The 21,192-nt window shown below is 42.7% G+C and overlaps 1 protein-coding gene across 1 annotated transcript in view; it reads right to left on the bottom strand.

Moving 5' to 3' along the window:
* LOC126419393 (uncharacterized) overlaps positions 1 to 21,192 on the bottom strand; it is a 42,518-nt gene that overhangs the window by 11,924 nt on the left and 9,402 nt on the right. Inside the window, exons 2-3 of the mRNA XM_050086582.1 lie at positions 13,805 to 14,037; positions 2,046 to 2,147 (exon numbers count right to left, since the gene is read on the bottom strand). Of these exons, the coding sequence (XP_049942539.1) occupies positions 2,046 to 2,147; positions 13,805 to 14,037 (335 nt within the window). The remainder of the gene's footprint in view (positions 1 to 2,045; positions 2,148 to 13,804; positions 14,038 to 21,192) is intronic.

The raw sequence follows: 21,192 nt of genomic DNA, 5'->3' as shown, positions 1-21,192 counted from the left end.
ATTTCAACTAGGATTCAAACCAGTTGTGTGTAAATCCATCAGTTACACAAAGCTTGAGTTTTTCTATGAGAGTTTCCTGATACACACAGATGAAGGCTTTGGAGAAATCACAAAAAATACCAAGAGGATATACATTATTATTTAAGGCTTGTACTATTTGATGACTGAATGCATAAATAGCATTCTCAGTCGAGTAGTCCTTTTGGAATCCAAACTGTGATATGCTAAGTAAACTGCTTCCATTTCAGTGTGCACCTACACTTGAGCACTCTTTCCCTCACGTCCATTGCTGCTAGTTTCCTGATCATTATCTGCTTTTCTTATCCTACTTTTCATGAAATAATATAAATTCTACTTCTTTTCAGTAAAGCTACTACTACTTATGTGGAAGACACCAATAAATTTTTGCGTTTGGGGAGAAAGTGATTGATGAAGTTTGAGAAAAGAGGTGGTCGAAATGAAAATTTACTCTCTTTTAATTATTACCATGCAAATCTCTTGTCATACCCGTTACAGAATGTCCCATACTTCATGATGAAACATAACCATCTACATTTATTTCAATTTTCTGATGTGATGTCATACATATAGTACTGTTACTTCTAAATACTGTATAGCATATTCGTTGTACGTCTTTCCATAAAATCTATATCGTTATATGAATGTGATATAAAACATGCAGGTTGCCTGGCTAGACATAAGAGAGGCCCTGGTAGCCCAAATATTGTCAGGATAAATAAAGTAAATATATAGGGTGACAAAAATATTGCAATGATATCAGAGATATTTGAGTCTCCATGGAAAAAATTAAGGGTTAATTTATTCCACATGCTATTGTAGAATGGAGCAATAGAGAGATACGTGAGATGTAAATGAAGCCTTCCAACCTCTACCACAACGTAAGTGTGAGCTGCAGATTAATAATATACATGGTGTTCAACTAGGACAAGTACAATCGAAAAGGCTGAGCAGAGGATAATGTAAAGTAAACCAAAGCTCTGTGCTATGGCCCAGCCGACCCAATCGGAACTGACCATCTACCATGTCACCCAATGTCAACGGCGCAATCTGGACGTGGTATGAAGGTGCATGGGATCAGCACACCACTCGCACAGTCGTTGTCGGCCTTCCTGACCTTGGAGCCAAAATACTTCTCAGTCAAGTAGTTCATCAATTGTCATCATGAGGCTGAGTGCACCTTGTTCGAGTGGTCTCACCACGGAAAAATCCCTGGTGGTTCTGGGAATCAAACTGCTCCGCTCAGAGGACAATAATCCCAGTAAACACTGATTACAACTAAAACCTCATAACACAGTCCCTGAGAATCACAACTGCAGGTATGCAATTGAGGAGAAACACATTATTGCAACCGTTCCACTTGCACGCTTCAGCACATCTTCTCGTCGATGCTTCTGCACCTTTCAAAATCGGAGGCGTTGTTCTGAGTACGCTGACAGCCATCCACAATGTGTTCCCAGAGCTATAATTGATCAAAGCGTTCAAAATCGCCACAGAAAAAAAATCCAGCGGCCTCAAGTGATGGGACCTGGAAGGCCATGGAACTTGCACGCCACGACCGATACACTGGTTGTCGAATGCTTACCAGTACTTAGGTAGCGGGAATGATGATAAAATCTAACGATAGGAGTTTATAAACAAGTAATTTGAGCCTCACATGCGCTGTTTCAAAATAAACATAACCTTAGACGCTAACAGTATTGTAACATTGGCGAACCTGCACTTCTGCACGCGTCGTGTCGTGAAAAACCCGTTGGTTTCCGGACGTTTGTTTACTAGGATTATTTTCTGGATTCATCGTCCTGTGTCGCCCCTATCGTTTGCACTAATAATACTGAAACACATTGTACATGTGAAAGTTGCTTCCTGCTCATGACACGTCGTAAATCCAACATCAAGAGCGACAATCATAGGTTGTAATACTGAGAATAGGGTGAAGACGTTTGTACAGAGTCGTGAAACAGACATGAAGCGCTCGGTGGCGATGTGTGTGTGGAACGTCCACCAAAGGCGTGCTGGGTACTCACCCCTGGATGGAGGACAGTAGCGGAGCGTGCACGTCCAGGCCCCGCCGCTGGAACACCTGCACCAGTTGCAGCCGTCGTATTTCCGGGTGCCCGGCGTGCAGGCTGCAACACGACAGACTGCGTCATCACGCTGTACCGACACTCGTCACCTCACATACTGCAGCTCATGCATAGGCCATTAAAATTGCTGCACCACGAAGATGACGTTCTACAGACGCCAAATTTAACCGACACGAAGAAGATGCTGTGATATGCAAATGATTAGCTTTTCAGAGCATTCACACAAGGCTGGCGCCGGTGGCGACACCTACAACGTGCTGACATGAGGAAAGTTTCCAACCGATTTCTCATACACAAACAGAAGTTGACCGGCGTTGCCTGGTGAAACGTTGTGATGCGTCGTGTAAGGAGAAGAAATGCGTACCATCACGTTTCCGACTTTGATAAAGGTCGGATTGTAGCCTACCGCGATTGCGGTTTATCGTATCGCGACATTGCTGCTCGCGTTTGTCGAGATCCAATGACTGTTAGCAGAATATGGAATCCGTGGGCTCAGGAGCGTAATACGGAACGCCGTACTAGACCCCAACGGCCTCGTATCACTAGCAGTCGAGATGACAGGCAGCTTATCCGCATGGCTGTAACGGATCGTGCAGCCACGTCTCGATCCCTGAGTCAACAGATGGGGACGTTTGCAAGACAACAACCATCTGCACGAACAGTTCGACGACGTTTGTAGCAGCATGGACTATCAGCTCGGAGACCATGGATGCGGTTACCCTTTACGCTGCATAACAGGAGCGCCTGAGATGGTGTACTCAACGACGAACCTGGGTGCACGAATGCCAAAACGTCATCTTTTTCGGATGAATCCAGGTTCTGTTATCAGCATCATGATGGTCGCATCCGTGTTTGGCGACATGGCGGTGAACGCACATTGGAAGTGTGTATTCGTAATCGTCATACTGGCGTATCACCCGGCGTGTTGGTATGGGGTGCCATTGGTTACACCTCCCGGTCACCTCTTTATCGCATTGACGGCACTTTGAACAGTGGACGTTACATTTCAGATGTGCTACGACCCGTGGCTCTACCTTTCATTCGATCTCTGCGAAACCCTACATTTCAGCAGGATAATGCACGACCGCATGATGCAGGTCCTGTACGGGCCTCTCTGGATACAGAAAATGTTCGACTGCTGCCCTGGCCAGCACATTCTCCAGATCTCTCACCAACTGAAAACGTCTGGTCAATGGTGGCCGAGCAACTGGCTCGTCACAATACGCCAGTCACTACTCTTGATGAACTGTGGTATCGTGTTGAAGCTGCATGGGCAGCTGTACCTGTACACGTCATCTAAGCTCTGTTTGACTCAATGCCCAGGCGTATCAAGGCCGTTATTACGGCCAAAATGGTTCAAATGGCTCTGAGCACTATGCGACGTCACTTCTGAGGTCATCAGTCGCCTAGAACTTAGAACTAATTAAACCTAACTAAACTAAGGACATCACACACATCCATGCCCGAGGCAGAGTTCGAACCTGCGACCGTAGCGGTCGCTCGGCTCCAGACTGTAGCGCCTTAGAACCGCACGGCCACTCCGGCCGGCTATTACGGCCAGAGGTGGTTGTTCTGGGTACTGATTTCTCAAGCTCTATGCACCCAAATTGCGTGAAAATGTAATCACATGTCAGTTCCAGTATAATATATTTGTCTATTGAATACCCGTTTATCATCTGCATTTCGTCTTGGTGTAGCAATTTTAATGGCCAGTAGTGTAAAATGTTTTCTTTCTCAAGAAATTAAATAAATCACGGGATCCGATTCCTTAAGCAGTTGAAAGCCACCATCACGATTAATAAGACCTTCTGCAAGACTTACTTTCACCGTTTTCTCAATAATTGAATCCCAGAAGGATCTGGTCGAGGTCAAGATCTCCACGGTAGAGTAATCCATGGAATGTCCTGTTGAAGTACAACGCTCGCCTATGTCTGACTTGGCTTGCGAAAAGCGATTGTGGCGATCATCTTCGACGGTCTTTCACGTACTGTGCTCTTCGTCTGACCAATGTAGGGTTTGCTTATACTGCCAAGATATTCTGTGCATTGGAGCCTTCCGCAAACCTAGCTCATCCCTTGCAGAATAGAGAAGAGTGTGTCTTTGATGGCGGACGGAAGGTTAGTTTGACATCATGTATCTTTAAGGTTCTGCCTGATTTCGACGAAATATTGCTGACACGCGTGAGGATCGCCCTGGACTTGAATCGCTCATTTTCCTCTTGATCTTATGGGTTGTATTGTTTATTCTTCTTTAAAGCTGTGCTGATCTGATGTGGAAAATATCCATTATCTCTGAACACAGATTGTAGGTGTTTGAGGTCCTTTGCAAGGCTGTCTCCAGTGGACACAACAAGCACGCCACAGCTGGAGGAATATTCGAACAGGGCGCGGAACTCGACAGAAGTCACTCACGTAGCGGCTGCGTTTTGCGCATGCGTTTCAGTCCCAAGTTATGTTATAAAGTTAGCGATGTGAGCTAGCAATCTCCAGTGCAAAACACACTCCTGAAAATAGCTGCATGGTTGTCAGCCGAAATATCGCGACAAGACGGCGACGTTATCCTGCTGCAATCCAGGAACTTCTTGGAATACGGTGGGAAAATTTCAAGAATCATTCTAGCGTAACAGAGGGTGTCCTCTTTATCTTGTCCACCCTAAATATTTTTGTTCAGCAGCAAAACGAAAAATTTATAAAGCAACTGTTGGTCAGCTATCGCGGGGACATTAACCAAGATGACTACCCTTTTTGTAACTTCGTTCGTTCCGAAGATGTTAACAGCAGTTCGTGTTTTAAAAATAGCTCACCACTTTTTCCATTAGGCAAACCGCTTCCTCTCCTCAGGACTTGTTAGAAAGCACAATACACCGTAAAATTCACGTAAACAAGACGTTATTAAAAACGCAACACTACACCGTCCTGTATTAACGCACAGTGCCGGTAGAAGGGAAGAGATAAATCGTCCACTTGCTGGAGATGACAGCAAAAAAGACGGAAAATGCACTGTCCTCAGTAGAAGGTTCACGTGGCTACAATTTAAGCCAACGAGAAGAAGGTACAGATGCTACTCCTCTACGGAGAATGTAAATTAGCAGAACGTAAGTTAATGAATGTTTATTGTAGTTACTGTTCTCTTAAATTACACTCTCGTTAGAAGGTTAACATTTCTAGCTTCTTCTACTTGGTGAACATTGCACTCCTACAACTTTTTAATTGAAGACGTTTGACCTAATGAGTACATTCCTTTGTGCTTTCATTTGTTTACTGTTAACTGCAGCAGGTCAACGAGTTACGTTACCCCGGATGCGTGGACTGTGTGGTAGGACAGGAGATTCAAAGTCAGTTACGTGTTAGATTTGAAACGAACTTCAGGTAACTATCACTGACAAGGTAAGAAGGAAAATTGGTCATGTGCAGAAATGGCCGGAAATGCATTCCAACAGAGTTACACCAACGTGAAGTTGGAGACAAAAGATGTTTGACAGTGTAGTTGTAAGTGACTGAAAGCACTCATGAGAACACACAAGGCATGTGGAAATGTTCCGTGGGTAAATTGTTTCAGCTCAAGATGGCAGTGAGTTCTAGCACCATCGTGTAGCAGTCACATTACTCCTCGTACCGCCAACGGCATGTCATCCAACAGAAGACACACAGTCACCCACAGGAAGTGCAGATATGCCTCACCTGTGAGCCACTGTGGAAGGCTGGTTGGTCCCACGAGATGGTCACTAGTAACGCCCGCCCACACGTTGAGGCTGAAGCGGTGCTGATAGTTCACTTCCACTGTGCCATGGAGATTCTCAGCAACCCACAGGTGGGTCTTGTGAAGGTGGACGTAGCCTCATCTCTTAGCGGGATGGATGAGAGAAATCCCAGCAACTTGGTGGCCTGTGCGACGAGCTAGCGACAAAACCGTCGCCGCGGATCCAAGTGCGTAGATACTGAGGCCTCCAGGCGTTGCAACAGATACGGTCAGTGGCAATGGTAGTGGAGAATGTTTCACATTGTTGTCTTGCATATCCCATGCTAGGGATCCATCTGCGTGGTGCTGATATTGGAATCACTGTCAAAGTTTTTTTCACCACTTTCAAGTTGGTGTACCTCACTTGGAACGCAATTCAGGCCAAAAAGGTAACGGTAATTTTTTAATTTCGCGGTCTTTATAGCGCGTTTTTCAAATTCTTTATCCTGCTGGTACACGTGTTTCTGATGGATGTTCACATTATCAGCTGTTTTGAACACTTAGTTTATTGCTGAAAATCGAGAACGTTATACGTGTTTTCGAGTGCTCGGCGTATTTTTACTTACGAAGATGAATGGATAAAAGAATTTGCATTAAATTTTGCTTCAAAATGAAATAAAGTGCAACACCGCATTCAGTATGTTTACTGTGGCTTTTGGAGAATCTACTACAAGTAAGACGAGAGTTTACGAGTGGTATAAACATTTCAAAGAGGGTAGGGAAGACGTTGAAATGGACGACCGCCCTGGACGTCCTAGCACATCACTTACTGACGATAATGTCGAAGACGCAAAGAAAATGGTTCTGGAATATCACCGAATCACCATCAAAGAGGATGCTGATGAAGTCGGCGTATCCTCTGACACATGAAAAGCGTTCTTTTCGGATGTTTTGGGCATGAAACGTGTAGCAGCAAAGTTTGTTATGAAATTGTCGAATTTCAACAAAAAACGACGTTACGTAAACATCGCTCAGGAATTGCTGTGTGAAGTCGACAACGATCCAGAACATCTAAGGAAGGTTGTAACAGACCACGAAGCATTGGTATATGGGTATGACGTCCAAACGAAGACCCATTCGTCCCAATGAAAACTGCCTGAAGAGTCAAGACCGAAAAAAATTCGACAAGTTCGAGTGCATGTGAAGGTGGTTCTCATCTCAGTTACAATGGGGTAGTACGTCGTGACTTCCTGCTTTGTGGTGGTGCGCTCAATAAGGAATACTTACTAGTAGTTATCAGCCGTTTGCGTGAAGAAACCACACGCGGAAACTGCATCACGGTGATGCTCCCGCTCACACCTCTAAGCTTGTTTGTGATTTTTTGGCAAAAAACAGTCTGCCCCCGGTAGTGAGTGGCCAGCGCGGCGGAATGCCACGACAAGGGGCTCGGGCTCGATTCCCGGCTGGGGCAGGAGATTTTCTCCGCTCAGGGACAGTGTGTTGTGTTGTCCTCATCATCATTTCATCCCCATCTACGACGTGCTATTCGCACAATGTGGCGCCGAATGTAATAAGTACTTGCCGACGGCGGCCGAACTTCCCCGAATGGTGGACTCCCGGCCCACAATGCCGTACGCTCATTTCCAATTGCCAGAAAACAAAGGCGTTATGTTGAATCAGCCACCGTATTCGGCAGACATGGTCCCCTGTGACTTCCATGTATTCCCAGCCCTGAAGAGAACGATAAAATGACGCCGTTTTGCCGGTGAAGGAGATGAACACCGTAATGAAAAGTGAATTGCGTAAGTGCTTCCAACCACTAGTAGAAGTGTATTTTATCTGAGGAGGACTACTCTGAAAAGGACAAAGTTTGTGTTGATGATTAAATAAAGATAATTTAAGGAAAAAAATATTTTCCGTTACTTTTTGATCACACCTCGTATTATGATCTTTTTTGCTCCGTATTCTCTCAGCAATTGAGTTTTACAGTCTGCTCCCATTCAGAAAAATCGCCACACACACACACACACACACATACACATACAAAGAACGAAACTTGTCTAGCTTGAAGGGGGAAACCAGATGGCGCTATGGGTGGCCCGCTAGATGGCGCTGCCATAGGTCAAACGAATATCAACTGCGTTTTTTTAAAATAGGAACCCCCATTTTTATTACGTATTCGTGTAGCACGTAAAGAAATATGAATGTTTTAGTTGGACCACTTTTTTCGCTTTGTGATAGATGGCGCTGTAATAGTCACAAACATATGGCTCACAATTTTAGACGAACAGTTGGTAACAGGTAGGTTTTTTAAATTAAAATACAGAACGTAGCTACGTTTGAACTTTTCATTTCGGTTGTTCCAATGTGATACATGTACCTTTGTGAACTTATCATTTCTGAGAACGCATGCTGTTACAGCGTGATTACCAGTAAAATACAACACATTAATGCAATAAATGCTCAAAATGATGTCCGTCAACCTCAATGCATTTGGCAATACGTGTAAAGACATTCCTCTCAACAGCGAGTAGTTCGCCTTCCGTAATGTTCGCACATGCATTGACAAGGCGCTGACGCATGTTATCAGGCGTTGTCGGTGGATCACGACAGCAAATATCCTTCAACTTTCCCCACAGAAACAAATCCGGGGACGTCAGATCCGGTGAACGTGCTTCGACGACCAATCCACCTGTCATGAAATATGCTATTCAATACCGCTTCAACGGCACGCGAGCTATGTGTCAGACATCCATCATGTTGGAAGTACATCGCCATTCAGTCATGCAGTGAAACATCTTGTAGTAACATCGGTAGAACATTACGTAGGAAATCGGCATACATTGCACCTTTTAGATTGCCATCGATAAAATGGGGGCCAGTTATCCTATCTCCCATAAAGCCGCACCATACATTAACCCGCCAAGGTCGCTGATGTTCCACTTGTTGCAGCCATCGTGGATTTTCCGTTGCCCAATAGTGCATATTATGCCGGTTTACGTTACCGCTGTTGCTGAATGACGCTTTGTCGCTAAGTAGAACGCCAGCAAAAAATCTGTCATCGTTCCGTAATTTCTCTTGTTCCCAGTGGCAGAATTGTACAAGACGTTCATAGCTGTCGCCATGCAATTCCTGGTGCATAGAAATATGGTACAGGTGCAATCGATGTTGATGTAGCATTCTCAACACCGACGTTTTTGAGATTCCCGATTCTAGCGCAATTTGTCTGCTACTGATGTGCGGATTAGCCGCGTGAGCAGCTAAAAGACCTACTTGGGCATCGTCATAACACGGGTAATGTATCACGAAGCAAATACCGTCCGCACTGGCGGAATGTTACGTGATACCACGTACTTATACGTTTGTGACTATCACAGCGCCATCTATCACAAAGCGAAAAACGTGGTCCAACTAAAACATTCACATTTCTTTACGTACTACACGAATATGTAATAAAAATGTGGGTTCCCATTTAAAAAAACGCAGTTGATATCCGTCTGACCTATGGCAACGCCATCTAGCGAGCCAACCACAGCGCCATCTGGTTTCCCCCTTCAAGCTATATATATATATATATATATATATATATATATATATATATATATATATATATATATATAACGTGAGGAGAGGGGCTAGTGTAATTGGTTAATACAAACCATACAAAAATGCACGGAAGTAAACTTTTTAACACAAACCTACGTTTTTTTAAATGGAACCACGTTAGTTTTGTTAGCACATCTGAACATATAAACAAATACGTAATCAGTGGCGTTTGTTGCATTGTAAAATGTTGATTACATCCGGAGATATTGTAACCTAACGTTGACGCTTGAGTACCACTCATCCGCTGTTCGATCGTGTGTATCGGAGAGCACCGAATTACATAGGGATCCAAAGGATGGACCTCAGGTACAGAAGAGACTGGAACAGCACATTACGTCCACATGCTAACACCTTTTTACTGGTCTTTTTCACTGACGCATATGTACATTACCATGAGGGGTGAGGTACACGTACACACGTGGTTTCCGTGGTTTTCAATTATGGAGTGGAATAGAGTGTGTCCCGACATGTCAGGCCAATAGATGTTCAATGTGGTGGCCATCATTTGCTGCACACAGTTGCAATCTCTGGCGTAATGAATGTCGTACACGCCGCAGTACATTTGGTGTAATGTCGCCGCAGGCTGCCACAATACGTTGTTTCATATCCTCTGGGGTTGTAGGCACATCACGGTACACACTCTCCTTTAACGTACCCCACAGAAAGAAGTCCAGATGTGTAAGATCAGGAGAACGGGCTGGCCAATTTATGCGTCCTCCACGTCCTATGAAACGCCCGTCGAACATCCTGTCAAGGGTCAGCCTAGTGTTAATTGCGGAATGTGCAGGTGCACCATCATGCTGATACCACATACGTCGACCGTAGATTCACTGCCCCGTGGTTTGTGAAACCCGCTTCATCGGTAAACAGATAGAACTGCAACGCATTCTCTGTTAATCCCATTGACAGAATTGCACTCGGTGATTAAAGTCATCACCATGTAATTGCTGATGTAGCGACACATGAAACGGGTGAAAGCGGTGACGATGCAGTATGCGCATGACACTACTTTGACTCAGTCCACCGGCTCTCGCAATGTCCCGTGTACTCATGCGAGGGTTCATGGCAACAGCAGCTAACACACCAACTGCACCCGCTTCTCCTGTGACGGGCCTGTTACGGACCCGTTTGCGTGCTACGACCATACTTGTTACATACAGTTGGCGGTAGATGTTTTGCAATGTGCGGCACGTTGGATGCTCTCTGTCCGGGTACCGTTCTGCATACACCCTGCAGGCTTCAGCTGCATTTCGTCGACACTCGCCATAGATGAGTATCATCTCCGTCTTTTCAGAGTTCGAATACAGCATGGTCACAGTTCCTACAACGCTACACTATCACAGACGTCTGGTAACACGGTGTACTACAGTTGGTGTGCGTGCGGAGACGAATGCAGAATAACAATAGCAGCAAGCGCTACATGCGGACACTGCGACAGCTAGACCAAACGACAACAGTGCACTACAGCCACACTCGTAAACACGGTCGTCATCGTAAACATGTCCCTGCAGATGCTGCTCGCCGACCGTGGCCCGTGTTTGTTACAACACGCAACTGAACGTCGGAGGTTTCAAGCATCAACTTTAGGTTACAAATCTCCGGATGTAATTAACATTTTACAATGCAACAAACGGCACTGATTACGTATTTGTTTATATGTTCAAATGTGCTAACAAAACTAACGTGGTTCCATTAAAAAAAAAACGTAGGTTTGTGTTAAGAAACATACTTCCGTGCATTTTTGTATGGTTTGTATTAAACTATTACACTAGCCCCTCTCCTCACGTTCGGTCTGTGGAATCGGTTCGTCAGTATTTGATGTGGTTTACGAAATATATCCAGCGGTAACGTTAGGTTACTCACCCTATATATATATATATATATATATATATATATATACATGGGCTGTAGCAGAATGCGGCTGAGAATTGTAGTGAAGGCAAAATTTCTCACCATTCCCTCCGAATGACCGTCGTATATATATATATATATATATATATATATATATATATATATATATGACGGTTACCTGTGCAAAACATATTCCGAATATTTGGAAAATAAGGGACGATCGGTCGCGAAATTGAAACCACAGTGAAAATCCGATGAAGTTTTCCACAGGTGTGTTGGGCAATGTCTCTAGTATGCCCGTCGATCGCGTTACGTCGTTCTTTTTAATTCTGAACACACAGGGCGCACATAAAGATACATGGAACAACAGCGTCTCCCGCCAAGTACGAGGGCCTGATGAGGAATTTCGCCTGAAGCTAAGCTACCAACATTACGTAACTGTCGTGAGTTTTCTTCTTCACTACAAGTCTCAGCCGTATTCTGCAGGGGCAATGAAGATGCTCCTGCATCGTTTTCAGTTGGAAATGTTTGAATCCCCACAATACAGCCCGTAATTGTCTCCCTCTGAGTTTCATATCTGCTCATTTGAAGCGCTGGCTTTGAAGACAAAATTTTGGCACAGACAACGAGCTGTAGGCCAGCGTAGAGAATTGGAGGAAAGCACGGGCAGCTGCCTTTTATAACGAGGGTATTGGAAAGTTGGTACAACGCTACGACAAACGTCTAAGTCGGATCGACGACAATGGAGATAAATGTAAATGTCGTGTGACCAGGTCCTCCTGCCGGGTAGACCGTTCGCCGGGTGCAAGTTTGTCGATTTGACGCCACTTCGGCGAATTGCGCGTCGAAGGGGATGAAATGATGATGATTAGGACTATACAACACCCAGTCCCTGAACGGGGAAAATCTCCGACCCAGCCGGGAATCGAACCGTGATCCTTCGGACTGACATTCTGTCGCACTGACCACTCAGCTACCAGGGGCGGACACTATGGAGATAAAGTAGCTAGGAGTTATATATATATATATACATATATATATATATATATATATATATATATATATATATATATATATATATATCAAATACTGACGAATCGATTCAACAGACCGAACGTGAGGAGAGGGGCTAGTGTAGTTGGTTAATACAAACCATAAAAAAATGCACGGAAGTATGTTTTTTAACACAAACCTACGTTTTTTTAAATGGAACCCCGTTAGTTTCGTTAGCACATCTGAACATATAAACAAATACGTAATCAGTGCCGTTTGTTGCATTGTAAAATGTTAATTACATCCGTAGATATTGTAACCTAAAGTTGACGCTTGAGTACCACTCCTCCGTTGTTCGATCGTGTGTATTGGAGAGCACTGCAACATACATCGCGTTTCTACAGAATGATCTGCCAACGTTGCTCGAAAATGTCCCACTGGAAACGCGTCGACGTATGTGGTATCAGCATGATGGTGCACCTGCACATTCCGCAATTAACACTAGGCTGACCCTTGACAGGATGTTCGACGGGCGTTTCATAGGACGTGGAGGACGCATAAATTGGCCAGCCCGTTCTCCTGATCTTACACCTCTGGACTTCTTTCTGTGGGGTACGTTAAAGGAGACTGTGTACCGTGATGTGCCTACAACCCCAGAGGATATGAAACAACGTATTGTGGCAGCCTGCGGCGACATTACACCGGATGTACTGCGGCGTGTACGACATTCATTACGCCAGAGTTTGCAATTGTGTGCAGCAAATGATGGCCACCACATTGAACATCGACTGGCCTGACATGTCGGGACACACTCTATTCCACTCCGTAATTGAAAACCACGGAAACCACGCGTGTACGTGTACCTCACCCCTCATGGTAATGTACATGTGCGTCAGTGAAAAAGACCAATAAAAAGGTGTTAGCATGTGGACGTAATGTGCTGTTCCAATCTCTTCTGTACCTAAGGTCCATAACCGTTCCCTTTGGATCCCTACGTAATTCGGTGCTCTCCGATACACACGATCGAACAGCGGAGGAACAGTACTCAAGCGTCAACTTTAGGCTACAATATCTCCGGATGTAATTAACATTTTACGATGCAACAAACGGCACTGATTACGTATTTGTTTATATGTTCATATCTGCTAACAAAATTAACGTGGTTCCATTTAAAAAAACGTAGGTTTGTGTTAAAAAACATACTTCCGTGCATTTTTGTATGGTTTGTATTAACCAATTACGCTAGCCCCTCTCCTCACGTTCGGTCTGTGGTATCGGTTCGTCAGTGTTTGATGTGGTTTATGAAATATATCCAGCGGTAACGTTAGGTGACTCACCCTGTGTATATATATATATATATATATATATATATATATATATATATTACTGAATAACATTCCAGGGTTACTCCACTTCTCTGGCTGAATGACTAACGCTAAAGACCCATTGAATAAACGCGTCAAAAGAAATTTTCAGCATGTTGTAAATTCCACAATGTGTCAGGGGAAACCATATTGCAAACAATACAGGAAAAGCTCTGCTAGAACGAGAGTGGTGCGCACATCACTCACCGAGGGCCTGTTCGCAGAGCAGGGCAGCAACCAGCAGCAGCAGATAGACGGCCAGTAGTTTCGCCATGTCGCGCTGGCAAGTGACACTTCTCCGGTCCCTCGCCTCCGTCTTATATACGCGAGCCTGCGGCGTAGTACGCCACGTTTTGGACACGGGGAGACAGCGAAGACCAGTGCACAGATGCACAGGTGGTTACCCACGGGCGTGAAGTAAACAGAGCTGTTGCAACTCGCTACGGGTAACACACTTTCCTCGTATTGTTAGCGGAGTGAACGTCAGCACTGAACACCTGCCATTCAGATCGCATCACGACATCCTTCCACGAGATGCGCTCGCTCCTTATCCTATACACGGTGAAACACCTGCCATTCCTGTCTAAAAACAGGCGCAGTGTGAACGCTAGGATGGTAAAGGCAGACGAGCGCTCGAAAGCAGAACTTGCGGATGACTTGACGTGACTGTAGTGCCGTCTTAGACAACAAAACGAAGGTCGAAGGTTATCACGTAGGACCATTGTGATCGCCAGTGCAGTTCAGCAGTGTCGTTTTGTGAACAAAATAGGAGCTTAGCGAGTATCGGAAGGAAAGATGAAAGGTTAAGATATAATGTTCTGTCGACTGCTTTGTCATTAGACACGGTGTACGAGCCGGATTAAGAAAAGATAGCTATGTGAATTAGCCGTGCCCTTGCGACGGGAGCATACCGGCATTTACCTGGAGTGATTTAGCAGAATCACGGAAAACATAAATCTGATTGACGGTGTAACACAGAAAATGCAGATAAAATACCTTCTGCACTATTCAAAATTTTCGCCGTTTGATATCCGTTGATAACTTGCACTGTACTTTTGATTCTGAAGCTATAAGCTGTAATACAGAAAGTGTATTTAATGTGTAATCGTTGTTGTTGTTGTTGTGGTCTTCAGTCCTGAGACTGGTTTGATGCAGTTCTCCATGCTACTCTATCCTGTGCAAGCTTCTTCATCTCCCAGTACCTACTGCAACCTACATCCTTCTGAATCTGCTTAGTGTATTCATCTCTTGGTCTCACTCTACGATTTTTATCCTCCATGCTGCCCTCCAATGCTAAATTTGTGATCCCTTGATGCCTCAAAACATGTCCTACCAACCGATCCCTTCTTCTAGTCAAGTTGTGCCACAAACTTCTCTTCTCCCCAATCCTATTCAATACCTCCTCATTAGTTACGTGATCTACCCACCTTATCTTCAGCATTCTTCTGTAGCACCACATTTCGAAAGCTTCTATTGTCTCTTGTCCAAACTATTTATCGTCCATGTTTCACTTCCATACATGGCTACACTCCATACAAATACTTTCAGAAACGTCTTCCTGACACTTAAATCTATACTCGATGTTAACAAATTTCTCTTCTTCAGAAACGATTTCCTTGCCATTGCCAGTCTACAGTTTATATCCTCTCTACTTCGACCATCATCAGTTATTTTACTCCCTAAATAGCAAAACTCCTTTACTACTTTAAGTGTCTCATTTCCTAATCTAATTCCCTCAGCATCACCCGATTTAATTTGACTACATTCCATTATCCTCGTTTTGCTTTTGTTGATGTTCATCTTATATCCTCCTTTCAAGACACTGTCCATTCCGTTCAACTGCTCTTCGAAGTCCTTTGCTGTCTCTGACAGAATTACAATGTCATCGGCGAACCTCAAAGTTTTTACATCTTCTCCATGAATTTTAATACCTACTCCGAATTTTTCTTTTGTTTCCTTTACTGCTTGCTCAATATACAGATTGAATATCATCGGGGAGAGGCTACAACCCTGTCTCACTCCTTTCCAAACCACTGCTTCCCTTTCATGCCCCTCGACTCTTATAACTGCCATCTGATTTCTGTACAAATTGTAAATAGCCTTTCGCTCCCTGTATTTTATACCTGCCACCTTCAGAATTTGAAAGAGAGTATTCCAGTTAACATTGTCGAAAGCTTTCTCTAACTCTACAAATTCTAGAAACGTAGGTTTGCCTTTTCTTAATCTTTCTTCTAAGATTAGATTAGATTAATACTAGTTCCATAGATCATGAATACGATATTTCGTAATGATGTGGAACGAGTCGAATTTTCCAATACATGACATAATTAGGTTAATTTAACAACATACTTAAGTTAATATAACAACTTTATTTTTTGTGTTTTTTGTTTTTCTTTATTTTTTATTTTAATTTTTTTATTTTTTTTAATATTTTTGTTTTTTTTCTTTTTTTTTCTTAATTTATATCTAAAAATTCCTCTATGGAGTAGAAGGAGTTGTCATTCAGAAATTCTTTTAATTTCTTCTTAAATACTTGTTGGTTATCTGTCAGACTTTTGATACTATTTGTTCTGTGATCAAAGACTTTAGTGCCAGTATAATTCACCCCTTTCTGTGCCAAAGTTAGATTTAATCTTGAATAGTGAAGATCGTCCTTTCTCCTAGTATTGTAGTTATGCACACTGCTATTACTTTTGAATTGGGTTTGGTTGTTAATAACAAATTTCATAAGGGAGTATATATACTGAGAAGCTACTGTGACTATCCCTAGATCCTTAAATAAATGTCTGCAGGATGATCTTGGGTGGACTCCAGCTATTATTCTGATTACACGCTTTTGTGCAATAAATACTTTATTCCTCAGTGATGAATTACCCCAAAATATGATGCCATATGAAAGCAATGAGTGAAAATAGGCGTAGTAAGCTAATTTACTAAGATGTTTATCACCAAAATTTGCAATGACCCTTATTGCATAAGTAGCTGAACTCAAACGTTTCAGCAGATCATCAATGTGTCTCTTCCAATTTAATCTCTCATCAATGGACATACCTAAAAATTTGGAATATTCTACCTTAGCTATATGCTTCTGATTAAGGTCTATATTTATTAATGGCGTCATACCATTCACTGTACGGAACTGTATGTGCTGTGTCTTATCAAAATTCAGTGAGAGTCCGTTTACAAGGAACCACTTAGTAATTTTCTGAAAGACAGTATTGACAATTTCATCAGTTAATTCTTGTTTCTCAGGTGTGATTACTATACTTGTATCATCAGCGGAGAGAACTAACTTTGCCTCTTCATGAATATAGAATGGCAAATCATTAATATATAATAAGAACAACAAAGGACCCAAGACTGACCCTTGTGGAACCCCATTCTTGATAGTTCCCCAGTTTGAGGAATGTGCTGATCATTGCATGTTACGAGAACTACTTATTTGAACTTTCTGCACTCTTCCAGTTAGGTATGAATTAAACCATTTGTGCACTGTCGCACTCATGCCACAATACTTGAGCTTGTCTAGCAGAATTTCATGATTTACACAATCAAAAGCCTTTGAGAGATCACAAAAAATCCCAATGGGTGGTGTTCGGTTATTCAGATCATTCAAAATTTGACTGGTGAAAGCATATATGGCATTTTCTGTTGAAAAACCGTTCTGGAAACCAAACTGACATTTTGTTAGTACTTCATTTTTACAGATATGTGAAGCTACTCTTGAATACATTACTTTCTCAAAAATTTTGGATAAAGCTGTTAGAAGGGCGATTGGACGGTAATTGTTGACATCAGATCTATCCCCCTTTTTATGCAAAGGTATAACAATAGCATATTTCAGTCTATCAGGGAAAATGCCCTGTTCCAGAGAGCTATTACACAGGTGGCTGAGAATCTTACTTATCTGTTGAGAACAAGCTTTTAGTATTTTGCTGGAAATGCCATCAATTCCATGCGAGTTTTGCTTTTAAGCAAGTTTATTATTTTCCTAATTTCAGAGGGAGAAGTGGGTGAGATTTCAATTGTATCAAATTGCATAGGTATGGCCTCTTCCATTAACAGCCTAGCATCTTCTAATGAACACCTGGATCCTACTATATCCACAACATTTAGAAAATGATTATTAAAAATATTTTCAATTTCTGACTTTTTGTTCGTAAAGTTTTCATTCAATTTGATGGTAATACTGTCTTCCTCTGCTCTTGGTTGACCTGTTTCTCTTTTAATAATATTCCAAATTGTTTTAATTTTATTATCAGAGTTGCTGATTTCAGACATGATACACATACTTCTGGATTTTTTAATAACTTTTCTTAATATAACACAGTAGTTTTTATAATTTTTGATAGTTTCTGGGTCATTACTCTTTCTTGCTGTCAGATACATTTCCCTTTTCCAGTTACAAGATATTTTTATACCCTTAGTAAGCCTTGGTTTGTTACAAGGTTTCTTACGAGTATATTTAACTATTTTCTTGGGGAAGCAGTTTTCAAATGCATTTACAAAAATGTCATGAAATAAATTATATTTTAAATTGGCATCAGGTTCACGGTACACCTCATCCCAGTCTAACTGCTGTAGGCTTTCCCTGAAATTTGCAATTGTTAAATTGTTGACTGAACGTACTACTTTGGAGGACTGTTTAGTATTGCTGAATGGAGCTATCTCATATATTGTAACTAGCTGTGCACCATGATCAGAAAGACCATTCTCAACAGGCTGAGCATTTATCTGGTTAAACTTATCTTGGTCTATAAAGAAGTTATCTATCAGTGAGCTGCTATCCTTTACCACCCGAGTAGGAAAATCAATAACAGGTGTCAAATTGAAAGAACCGAATAATACTTCAAGGTCATTTTTCCCATTACCCTCTTTCAGAGAATCTACATTGAAGTCCCCACAAATAATAATTTGCTTCCCCCTGTCTGACAGATAGCACAACAAGGAGTCCAAATTTTTCAGAAATAGATGAAAATTTCCTGATGGGGACCTATATACAGTTACAATTATAAATGTGCCTTTATTTAATTTAAGCTCACAGGCACATGCTTCTATATGTTTCTCTACACAAAACCTTTTTGTTTCTATACTTTTTGCACAATGATAACATTTGACATATATGGCAACTCCTCCTTTCTCCACAATTTCTCTCATTACATGTGCAGAGAGCTTATAACCACTTACATTTACCTTATCCATATCAGTAACAATGTGATGCTCAGACAGGCATAGTATATCTATTTCATTCTCAGCTTCTAAATCTGCCAAACAAACCAGAAGCTCATCTACTTTATTCTTTAAACTCCCGATATTTTGATGAAATATACTTACATTATTTTTAATTATACTTTTATGAGAACCTTTCCTTATTCTAACATTTGCAGTACTCTCCTGTCTGAGTTTCTCATTGTGCTTAGGCCTAGTTCCTATACCAGTGCTCACATGGTGTTCAGAGAGGCAGATTATGTCAATTGGGTTGGGTGACTTTAGTTCATCAATGCAATTACCTACGACTGAGATACAACTTGGTGGAGATAAAATTTCTGGTGATTGGTGAAAATTTATAATTGATAGCTGTGATTGGTGATCCAATGTGCTAGAATTGTGCTGTTGAATTGCTTTCCTAAACTGAAGATTTGTTTCAATCCTGACCTCTCGTAGAACTTGACATCTTTCTGTCTTACCTATCCTAAAAAAGGTGCTGCTCCAACACCTGTAACCACTGGTATTTTACCATTCATGGCAGTGCCTCCCCCCTTAAATTTCCTGCTATTACCCCAGCCAGTTTCCCCTTCCCCTTCCTGTTGAGATGTAGGCCGTGCCTGGTATAGTCCCACCTACTGAGATAATCAACAGGAACCACACCAATATGAGCCCCCGCACCTGACACAAGCAGCCGTTCGAACTCCAAATTAACTCTCCCAACAGAAGAGTTCAAATGAGGCCGGTCATGGCGTCTCAGGACAGATACAAATTCAACATTGGTGTGTCTCGATGCCGACGCAATCTTTACCAGGTCACACTCTATACTGTACCCAGGATCTCTGTCGATGCTGTTCCCTGGCCCTCCCACAATAACCATGGTGTCTTCCCTGGTAAATCCTTTACAGAGTGAGCCTAAATCCTCTGTCACCTGATCCAGACTAGCACTTGGTTTGAAAAAATTTGTGACCTGGTATTCTGGTCCTAATTCCTCCTGCAGAAGTTGGCCTACACCTCTGGCATGAGAACTGCCTAACAACAAAACTTTCTTCCTTTTCGATGACTTTCCTACATTCTTTTTCAATTTCCTATTGAAAGTTTGTTGTGTTCTGTCTACACCTACCTCTGCTTGAGGCTCATCAGTTTCTAACTGAAGCAACAGGTCAAACTTATTTTTGACATTCACCACAAAACTGTCAGACTTAGTTCTAGGCCTGTTCCTTCTGCTACCTGTTGCCACTTCCCACCACTCTTTGCCCTTCTCCCTCCTTAACCTGTCCAGATCTTCCCTAGCCTGATCTAGCTCAGCCTGAAGGGCAGCAATTTCCCCTCCTGTTCCACTATCTTCCTATCTCTGCTGCAAATCCTACATAACCACTGATGAGCCTGATCCACTTTCCCAACACCCACGCCACTGCAGTCCCCCCAGTGAAAAAACTACTGCATCCATCACACCAAACCCCGGAACTAACAATTCTACGGCACGTCAGGCACTTCTCACTCATGGCAAAAATAATATTTTAGCTAGAATAAATCAATTAAATTACCGAAAATCAAAAAAAAATAAGTCGTAAGATTAGTATTGCCTCACGTGTTCCAACATTTCCCCGAGGTCGGCTTCTACCAGTTTTTCCATTCGTCTGTAGAGAATTCGCGTTAGTATTTTGCAGCTGTGACTTATTAAACTGATAGTTCGGTAATTTTCACATCTGTCAACACCTGCTTTCTTTGGGATTGGAATTATTACATTCTTCTTGAAGTCTGAGGGTATTTCGCCTGTCTCATACATCTTGCTCACCAGATGGTAGAGTTTTGTCAGGACTGGCTCTCCCAAGGCCATCAATAGTTCTAATGGAATGTTGTCTACTCCCGGGGCCTTGTTTCGACTCAGGTCTTTCAGTACTCTGTCAAACTCTTCACGCAGTACTGTACAGAATTGATTGTAATTACAGTGTAAATATTGAAAATTTCTGGGCAATAGCCAAAAAAATGTTCAAATGTGTTTGCAATCTTATGGGACAGTCCCTAAGCACACACACTACTTAACCTAAATTATCCTAAGGACAAACACACACACCCACGTCCGAGGGATGACTCGAACCTCCGCCGGGACCAGCCGCACAGTCCATGACTGCAGCGCCTTGGACCGCTCGGCTAATCCCGCGCGGCTAATAGCCAAGGAAGCTGTATTTTAACTAACGACAGCAATGAAGAAGTGGCAGTAGCTGTGCCGTTGTTCATCTTTGCGTATGGAGAGTCTCTGTCGCGTTGCGTGCAGAGGGGAAGCAGAGCAGCTTGAGTCATGAAAGAGTGCGGAAGTGTTTGTTGGGTGCTCCCGTACACGCGCTGTGCAGCCATGCTCGCTCCAATGTACACGTGCCCGATTCGTT

Source organism: Schistocerca serialis, chromosome 9, assembly GCF_023864345.2.
Source record: "Schistocerca serialis cubense isolate TAMUIC-IGC-003099 chromosome 9, iqSchSeri2.2, whole genome shotgun sequence".
Taxonomy (NCBI): Eukaryota; Metazoa; Arthropoda; class Insecta; order Orthoptera; family Acrididae; genus Schistocerca; species Schistocerca serialis.
The sequence above is the reverse complement of the archived record's forward strand: the minus strand, read 5'-3'. Positions and strand labels throughout refer to the sequence as shown.